The sequence below is a fragment of the Sinocyclocheilus anshuiensis genome, unplaced genomic scaffold (genome assembly GCF_001515605.1).
Source record: "Sinocyclocheilus anshuiensis isolate Anshui unplaced genomic scaffold, SAMN03320099.WGS_v1.1 scaffold708, whole genome shotgun sequence".
Classification (NCBI taxonomy): domain Eukaryota; kingdom Metazoa; phylum Chordata; class Actinopteri; order Cypriniformes; family Cyprinidae; genus Sinocyclocheilus; species Sinocyclocheilus anshuiensis.
This window is the reverse complement of record NW_015555881.1, coordinates 2,302,150-2,312,581: the sequence shown is the minus strand read 5'-3', so window position 1 is coordinate 2,312,581 and position 10,432 is coordinate 2,302,150. Positions and strand designations below refer to the sequence as shown.

The 10,432-nt window shown below is 34.8% G+C and overlaps 1 protein-coding gene across 1 annotated transcript in view; it reads left to right on the top strand.

The window, feature by feature from the left end:
* Window positions 1-10,432, top strand: part of LOC107675708 (synaptic vesicle glycoprotein 2C-like) — a 52,351-nt gene that overhangs the window by 14,794 nt on the left and 27,125 nt on the right. Inside the window, exons 3-4 of the mRNA XM_016470122.1 lie at window positions 5,418-5,598; window positions 8,703-8,854. Of these exons, the coding sequence (XP_016325608.1) occupies window positions 5,418-5,598; window positions 8,703-8,854 (333 nt within the window). The remainder of the gene's footprint in view (window positions 1-5,417; window positions 5,599-8,702; window positions 8,855-10,432) is intronic.

Here is a 10,432-nt window from a genome sequence, read left to right as displayed (position 1 = left end):
TGTGTGTGTGTGTGTGTGTGTGTGTGTGTGTGTGTGTGTGTGTGTGTGTGTGTGTGTGTTCACATAACAACTGCCAAAACCGTTACCAGGTTTCATACCATTCCAATGAAGTAAAAAAATAAATAAAAAAGTTACATTTTTCAGTCAAAAATAACCGAAGAGCCCCTGAGGGTTGAGACATCATTTTTTGAAATAGTATACATACAGAAAGAGCAAATGAAAGGGAGAAGGATGCAGCACATGTGATGTGGGTGATTCAGCGCAGCCATTAGCTGGTGTGTTGGATAGATGTAGAGGATGGAGTGATGGAGAGATGAGCAGAATGAACTCTGAGAGGTGAGACTCTCTTCTGCTGAAAAGACCCCTGAGAGGCGTCTGTAATATGCCCGACACTTTCTGATTTCACGCTTTACTGCTCTCTCTCTCTCTCTCATACTGCAGTCTCAGCAACATCAGATGTTGTACCGATCAAGCTGATGTGTGTGTGTGTGTGTGTGTGTGTGTGTGTGTGTGTTGTGATATATCATGATCCACAAGGCTCCCTCTCACTCATTGTCCCTATCCTTCTGTGTGTGTGTGTGTTGAATGTATTGCAAGTGGTTATAGACGGGCGTTCGTTGCCGCCGCCAGCTCGACCGCCTCTACCAGGCTGTGGATGTCCTGGGGATTTCGCATACTGTCCGGGCGCCTCAGCGGGTGGGGCAGTGCCCGTAGCAGCCAATACTGATCGAAAGAGCCCCGGAGGGTGATTTATTGCCCACACACTGATCACACGTGCTCTGAGGAATGGTGCTCGGTGCCCGTCTCAGCGTGGTGCTCGTGGGGTGAAGTGCCGTGGTGCAGATCCCTCTCCCAGGGTGCCTTCGGAGTCTGTGAACAATCAGAAACAAGCATTAATGTCGCCTGGGCTCCGGGGTGCCCTCCCGCTGGTGTCTCCTCTCCTGGCTTTTAAGGCCAGCGGGAATGAGCTCCAGGTGCGCCACTCATCACACACAGGTGTTGTGCGTCGGTGATCAGTGTGGCAGCGGCGTTTCCAGGGCGACGCTAATCTGGACTCAGGATACTCGCCACAATATATATATATATTAAATTCAAGAAATTAATACTTTTATTCAGCAAGAATGCATTAAATTCATCAAAAGTGACAGTAAAGACATTTATACTGCTACAAAAGATTTCTATTTCAAATAAATACTATTCTTTTTAACCTTCTATTCATCAAAGAATCCTGAATAAAAGGTTTCCACAAAAATATGCAGCAGCACAACTGTTTTCAACAAAACAGTTATAATAGAATAATAATAATAAATGTTTCTTGAGCAGCAAATCAGCATTATTTCTGAAGGATCATGTGACACTGAAGACTGGAGTAATGATGCTGAAAATTCAGCTTTGATCACAGAAATAAATTACATTTTAACAGAGATTCACATAGAAAACAGCTATTTTAAATAGTAATAATATTTCACATTTTACTGTATTTTTAGATCAAATAAATGCAGCCTTGGCGAGCAGAAGAGACTTCTTTCAAAAACATGATAAAACCTTACAATAATAAGAATAATAATATGTAGGACCAATTATTATTGTTAGGTGTATTAATTTAAATAATTAATGAAAAGTATATTGTATCGGATATTCAAGTGTTTCATCTACTTTCATTTTCATGGACTTTTCATTTGTTTAGATACAGTTTCTGTTTTCTTTTGTTCTAGTTCCACCAGTCCTTAGTTGTCATGGTTTCTGAGTTGATGGTGTGGTTCTGTTCAGGTGTTCGTCATTAACCTGGTTGGCTCTGTGTATTAAAGTTCCTCTTGTTTCGGTTCAGTTTGTCTGGTCTCATCAGTGTTTTGGTTATGTTTAGTTTGATTTAGTTTTACTTTTCAGTTTTTACTTTTTTGGATTCTCTTCAGTGTGGATTATTAAAGACTTTTGAATCTTCATCTTCTTCTTCGTGTGCTTTTAACAACCAAGTTGTGACACATATATATTTTATTACAACATTAGTTTTCATTTGTAATTATTTATTTGTATTATTTAAATTAGTTAATGTAACCTATATACCAATAATGATTGGTATACTATATACCATATTTATTTTATATATATATATACATATAATGATTTTAATGTTTATTTTTAGTTAAAATACCATTGATTACAATAAACCGTAAGTATTTCTGATTTTTAATTATTATGTCTCTAATAGTCTATAAGTCTAAAAGGTCTGCAGAAGGTCTGCAAAGTATTTATTCCATCATCTTTCCTCATATAGTGAACTTTGTGACGTCATGTGTTCAACACCATGGTGAGATGTCATGATATACATCAGCAGAGCAAAATAACCCATTTTCCACTCTGTATTTCTACAGGAGCTCAGAGTCTCATGCATCATGCTGACGCTCACGTCAAAACCACAGCAGGTGTAGATACAGCAGATACTGACCACACTGTCTGGACAAACAGATCAGATCTCAGTCATCGCCTGAGAAATGACAGCGTCGACTGACAGATCAGATCTGAAAAACAAATATCTGTGTGTGTGTAATCATGCTTGATTAGTCTTTATCTGTCCAGAGCTTCTGTAATTAAAACATACAGGACGTCCAGCCCGCCCACACTCGTCCTGTCCTGCACTCTGATTGGTTGAGCCAATCAGACCATATTTAGTGTTTAATATACAGTTATGAATCTTACCCATTAAACACATGTTGACCTTATCATGAGTATTTTACAGTACATGACTCTCTCACTCAGTGTGTGTGCGTGTGTGTGTGTGTGCGAAACACTTCACTTGACTTTTATACTGTGGATGTGTGTCTCTGAAAGCAGCTCTTTTGCTGATGGTGGTGTATAGGTCTGTGCTGGCGTTAGCGAGCCACTGTATTCAGTGCTGTCAGAGAGTAATAGATGAGCGGGGCGTCCCGGCACGTCTGCACAGGAAGATAACACACACACACACAGAGAGAACGGCTCATGAAGAACACAGAATGCACTGAGAGATAGAAAGAGATGAGGCTCGGGGTTTCCACTGGTTGAGCTTCTGCACATCAGATGGGCTTCACTTACATACTGCCACATAAATCAGGGTTTTCATTGCCATATCTTGAGTGAGCGGACAGGACTGGATTTATTGCGTGCATATTTGAGTGTGTGCGTGTGTGTTTTCTGGACTGAATTAGTGCAGATAAATCAGTAGCATTGTTCATCTTGTGTAACTAAAAGTCCTGTGTAGGTCATTAGGATTTAAACGAAATAAGCGTGATTGTAGATAATAACTGATGATGAGCAAATGAGTTTTCATTTTTTAGCCAATAATCTTTATCTTTTCTCTTAAAGGGACAGTTTACCTGAAAATGAAAGTTCAGTCATCACTTTCTCACCCTCGTGTTGTTCAAAACCAGTATGACTTTCTTTACACAAGATACGCTGCAAAAAATAATCTCTCTTTTATTTACAACTTCACAAAAATTATTTTTTATAGTGTAAATAAAACAAATATTATTGTATTATTATACTATTTCAGTCTTTCTGCTTAAAATCTCATATTTATTTCAATGTGTTGCTGTTTTTTGTAAGTATTTATTAAACATATTAGCAGTTTCTGAGTAAAAATTGTTGCAAAATTAATTTCAATTTTTTTTTTTGTGTATTTTGACCCCAGTATTAAATCTCATAGATATTTAGATTATAATGTTCTTCAAAAAATGTGTTGACATTTTTAGGTGAACTATCGGTGGACTGTGGTTTGGGATGATGGAAACAGATCAATGAAACTAATAACAGCAGTGTGTTATTTATGTCACAGGCCGTTATTGACCAGCTGCACTGAGTCCAGCTCTGCTTTCCATTACAATCAATACTGATCAATAAATTACAGTCACCATATGACTACACAGAAAATGAGATCTCTTGAAACCACAATTGTTTCTCCTAATCAGCAATGAGATTAAATGCACATTAGATGGACACTTGCTGTGAGAGATGAGAAAAATCTCTCATGAGATCTCAACAACATTCATGTGAGAGCTTTTACTGTAAAAAAACCGTCTGTTTTTATTTCTCCAAAGGAACTGCATGAGAAACATCTGAGACAAAGCCAGTGTTGTTATTGTTAACTAAAACTATTAAAAATCAACATTTTGACGAGGCTGAAATAAAATAAAATACAAATAGAAGATGGAAAAACTTAAATCAGGAATGTTTTTGGAAACTAACTGAAATAGGTAAGTTTAATTTAAAGTACTAAAAAAAACCAAAACAAATTAAAGCTAAATTTAAAAAAAGTCAAACACATATTAATGAATAAATAAAATATAAATATGAGGATTAAACAATTTAACAAAATCACAACAAAATTAGTAAAACTTATACTAAAAGTATAAAAATAAAAGCTAATTAATATTAATAAATACTAAGGCAGTATATAAATTATACTAAAATACCATTGGAAAAAGATGATACTTAACAGAGCTCTGAAAAATGTATTAATTTATTAGTTGTTTTATATATTTCTTTTAATGTTTTTATGTCTTTTAAAACATCAGAGTTTAAATTTGTTTGTTGTTAAGCATGTAAATCAAGCGAATGGTGGGATGGGAGACAAACATACCAGTGTTATTTTAGTATTATTGAGATACTATTATAAGTTTTATTAATATTGTGAATCAGTTTCCATTTTACTTTTGGATAAAGTTTTAGTAATTTTATTGCGTGTCATTTTTTAGTTTTGTTTTTTATATATATGTGTCTATATGGTTTTTATTCATCTTTATTTCAGTTTTAGTTTTAGTTATTTTAGTACATCAAGTTAAACAGAATGAAAATGAGAAATGTTGCCTTGGCAACTTGCTGAAATAAAAAGTTTTTCATATTGTATTTTATTTCAGTTAATGTTTATTTCAAATCAAGCAATAGAAATGCTTTTTTTAGGGTTTTAATTTTAGCTTTACAGTAACCCAGAAACACACTTTCTCTGTATATGCTGTTTCACACCCGTGTTGTCAGCATTTCACATGTGTGTGTGTGTGTGTGTGTGTGTGTGTGTGTGTGTACACGCGTTTTTGTGACATATGAGGACACACATTTGTATAATGACATGGGTATGACAGGTATTACAAGGAGAAGGTGACTTATGAGGGCATTACTCCATGTCCCCATTTTTCAAAACGCTTATAAATCATACAGGTTGAGTTTTTTTGAGAAAGTAAAAAGTTTCCTGTAAGGGGTTAGTTTAGGTGTAGGGCAATAGCACATACAGTTTGATGTGCTATTTTTATACAGTATAAAAACCATTGCGCTTATGGAATGTCCCCACAATTCACAAAAACAAACGTGTGTGTGTGTGAGATGTATAATGTGGTTTCTTGTTTCCCTCTGATGGTGAGCTCACAGTCTTCCTCGGCGTGTGTCTGCAGGCAGTGTGGTGTATCTGGGAATGATGGTGGGCGCGTTCTTCTGGGGCGGTCTGTCAGATAAGGTGGGTCGACGGCAGTGTCTGCTGGTGTGTATGTCAGTCAACGGCTTCTTCGCCTTCCTGTCGTCCTTCGTTCAGGGCTACGGCACCTTCCTCTTCTGCAGGATTCTCTCGGGGTTTGGGTGAGTTCATAGTCCATCCGTCTTCTGCTTTCATGAGCTTTCCTTTACTTAGCTAATGACTGCAGGTTCATTAACTGCTCTGTGAGGAACGATCACTGATGACGTGCGGGAAAGGTCATTCAGAGCGTTCTTAAGAGAAGAGAATAGAGTTAAAACTTAACTACACTCTAAAAAATGCTGGGTTGTTTCAACCCAACTTTGGGTCTAATATGGACTAACCCAACTTTTGGGTTAAGAATTTAATTAAAAAATTTAAACCAACAGCTGGGTTAGTCCATATTTGACCCAAAGTTGGGTTGAAACAACCCAGCATTTTTTTTAGAGTGTAATAGATATCACCATACTTACCCAGCTGATTAATCACGGTACATTAAGATAAAAGTTTTCTGAAATGTTACGTTTAAATATGCAAACGAGGCATTATCTAATTAAATACACACTAAATTGCATACATCTAAAGCAGAATTATTATAGTTAACTAAAACCATAAAAAGGCATTTTTGTTATTTGAAATAAAATAAAATGTAGAAAAACTTATTTTAATTCAGCTTTCACATTTTCATTTAGTTTAAAATTAAGTACTAAAATAACTAAAACTAAATAAACTAAAACTAATAAATAAAAATCAATAAAAATTAAAGAGACATAACTGAATATAAAAAAAAAGACAAAAACACAACAAAATTACTGAAACTTTAACTAAAACTAAAGTGAAAACAGAAAATCTAAAAATAAAATCTAATTTCAAAATATTAACAAAACCTGTGATAGTATATCAATGATACTAAAATAACACTGGAATAAAGCCAGGCTCAAAATCCATGCATTGAAATCTGCAGATGCATATAGATAAAGTGCAATAAAATAAAGACTTAAATGTGTATTTTTGATGTTTTCTTTCCACTAGTCTGAAAGAAGATTAATGTTAACAGGCCAACATCTCAAAATTGACCAGTGTATGAAAAAAAAGCTTTTCCTGTAGTGTCTCGCCTTAAAGGTGAAGCATGTCATTTCTGCACCATTAAGGGCAAAAAAGTAAAATGCAAAGTAAAATGCAGAGCCATTCAAATTTAGCATTTGCTGTCTTTAAATTCTGTTGGGATGAATGTACATGAACCTACCAAATGCTTGAATAATTATCCATGAGAAGCTCAGGATTTCATTCAGGAACACTCACTATCTCAGTTAATTAAAGAATCCTGGTGCAGTCAATTTGCATTGGTCATATGAAGTTTAAATTTATGCATGCATTTATTTATGCATGGAATTTTTAAAGAATTTAATTATTATGCATACAATGTTATACATTTAAATGTATGCATTTTCTGTCCTGTAAAAGAATAGCAATAAACTACCCATTTCCCAGCATTCCCACTTTTTGAACTCATAAATGGGAAGTCAAATGTTTTGAAATCGTCAGTGTTTCACTCTTCAGGGAGTCAAAACACAAATAACTGACTTATAGTGACTTTTAACATTAAACTGATGGTATTTATAATTTTATGGAGGCGTTCACATGTGTTCAGCTCGATTATTTGGACCAGACTTCAAATCAGCCTTTGATTTCGATGTGATATTGATATATGATCTCATGTAATAATAAACATTCACTGTTAAGCAAATAAATGCATCATTAAGTTCTAACATTGCATGATAAATAAATCTGCTGCAGATTTTTATGTAAACAGATATGTTTTCAGATAATGGTACATGTGCAAAAGAAATGCTAGCACTGACATTTTGTTCCTTTGAATCATTTTCCGAGTATTGGACCACTTCAGGACGGTAGGAATATCCCACATCCGACTTAAAAACGATGATAAAACACAGAATTGAACACACACACACACACACACACACACACACACACACACACACACACACACACACAGAGAGACACCAGCTCTGAGTGACACACGCCCACTCTCAGTCAGCTCTTCTGCAATGTCACAGTTGTTTTAACCTCCTGGCACAGACCCATAACTTAAGAGGAGAGAGAGCGAGAGCGAGTCGGGAACAGCGGAGGGTTTTATTGCTAATTGAATTTCAGCGTTGTCTCCTGCCCTTGCAGCAGTGCAGTGACTCCAGACTGAATCAGCGTCTCGAGCAGACACTCACAGCCGGGGTCAAAGGCCACGCCGACTGCAACAGACGGTGTTCAAAAATAGCTCGATGAACTACTAAGGAAGAAACTGTGCTGAATTTAACTGAAATACTTTAAAAATGAATTAAATTGATCAAATGCGACTGTTACAAAAGTGTTCATAATGTTACAAAAATTCTATTTCAAATAAATGAAAGATGTATATTTATAAATATAAACTTTAATAATAAGTGTATGATATGTGTATATATAATGTGAGATGCAAAACCTGTTTCCACTCTAATAACCATAGAAATATGCTGCAGAGATGAATGTTAAAAGTAAAATGGTAAATTCTAAGTAGGTTTTATGATGCTATTGATTGACATTAATGATACCGGATTTAATTAAGACCTACACTTCTGTTCAAATCATTTGGGCCTTTTTTAAAAAAAGAAAAGACATTAATACTTTTATTCATCAAGGACAAATTAAATGGATCTAAAGTGCCAGTAAAGACATTTATAACGTTACAAAAGGTTTCTATTTCAAATAAATGCTGTTCTTTTGAACTTTCTGTTCATCTGTGAATCCTGTAAAATAAAAAGTATCACCGTTTCCACAAAAAATATGAAGCAGCACAACTGTTTTCAACATTGATAATAATCAGAAATGTTTCTTGAGCATCATATTAGAATGATTTCTGAAGATCATGTGACACTGAAGACTGGAGTAATGATGCTGAAAATACAGCTTTAATCACAGAAATAAATGACATTTGAACAGATATTCACATAGAAAACAGCTATTTTAAATTGTAATAATATTTCACAGTATTACTGTTTTTTAATCAAATAAATGCAGCCTTGGTGAGCAGAAGAAATGTCTTTCAAAAAACATTTTTTCAAACAAATCTTATATGCAAATGTTATATTTTAAAATATATAGGATGAAAATAAATGCAAGACGTCATAATATTCTAGGACACAAATCTTGATTTTCCCACACTCTTCCTTTGCAGGATTGGCGGTGCGGTTCCCATCGTGTTCTCATATTTTGCTGAGTTCCTGGCCCGTGAGAAGCGCGGGGAACACCTGAGCTGGCTCTGCATGTTCTGGATGGTGGGCGGGATCTACGCCTCAGCCATGGCCTGGGCCATCATTCCACACTACGGTGAGTGACAGCACCAATAGACCAATCATAAAGCTCCGCTTCTACTGTACACTCTCAAAAAAAAAGGTACAAAAGTTGTTACTGGGGTGGTACCTTTTCAAAAGGCACAACTTTGTACCTAAAGAGTCCATGTTGGTACCTTAAAGGTTCATATCAGTATCCAAAGTGTACATCTTAGTACCTAAAAGGTACAAAAGTGTGCCTTTTGAAAAGGTACTGCCCCAGTGACAGCTTTTGTACCTTTTTTTCTGAGAGTGTATATCTAGTCATATCACCCAATGACTGTGCAGAAACAGTGATCAGTGAGACTCATCATTTCAGATTCATCAACCGCAGCGGCTAGCTTCGTTTGCATTTATGAGTGACTAAATAATTATATGCTTGTGCATGTAGAATGCACATTAAAATCGATTTTTGGAGCTTCAAAGGTGCAAAGTGTTTTTTTAGTTTTAGCTTTTTTTTTTTTTTCTTTTTTAGTTGCTAGGGTGTTCTGGGTGGTTGCTAGGTGGTTTTATCCTGTAAATAATTTTAAATAATATACATTTAAATAATACACGAGACTCTGCTGTCCAACTAGCAGACAATGTTAAACATAGACACAGAAGTAAATATAATTTGTTAATTTTTGATACCTGTTTTTATTTGGTGATTATTTGATTAAATGTATAAATATAAGCAATTAAGCCAATAATGATTACTACAATAGTGGATCATTTATTAATATTAATTATTACAAATTATTTTAGATCAATGAAATATTGATAAATAAATTATTTACTAAATGCACTAAATATATTTTAATATTAATATATAAATATTAGATTACATTTATATTATTTATATCTCTAAATATATATATATTAATGATTATGAATTTTGGTATTACTTATTACTTATGATGTAACTTTTTAAATTAAGAAAATATTAAGAATATATTATATATAAATAATGTAAATTTGTTATAATTTGATTACATTTTATAATATACTTACATTATTTATATCTGCACATATATATTACATTATAATATCAAATTAAATATATTTAGAATATAAATACTATAAATAATTATAAATTATAATAAATTATAAATAATATAAAAAATAAAAAGTTTGGGGTCAGCACTTGCTAGATGGTTTCTTCCTGTAAATAATGTTCAGCAATATGTATTTTAATAATGCATGTGGTTCTGCCATCCTGCTAGCAGATAATATTACACGTTGACACCGAACAAGATGCAGTTTGTGCAGAATGAGACAAATGTTTGTGCTGATTTCACATAACTGATCCTGCGGGAGGCATTTCGTGCTCTTCTGTTTAACGGGAAGCCTCTGTGTCCTTCATCATCTTATTATGAGCCGAATATGATGCGTGATTTCCCGTGAGAGAGTGTACAGGAGCAGAAATAACGGCGCTGTGCTGAGATACTGTGCTGTAATTGAGGTCAATTGATTAGCGTCTCTTGTTTTAGCTGCATTTTTGTGGTCAGGAGGCAGTGGTGTGTGGCCAAACGGTTCTGCCGCAATGACTCCATCACTGCAGGAGCACGGCGAGAGGCAGGTGAAGGACTTTAGCGCC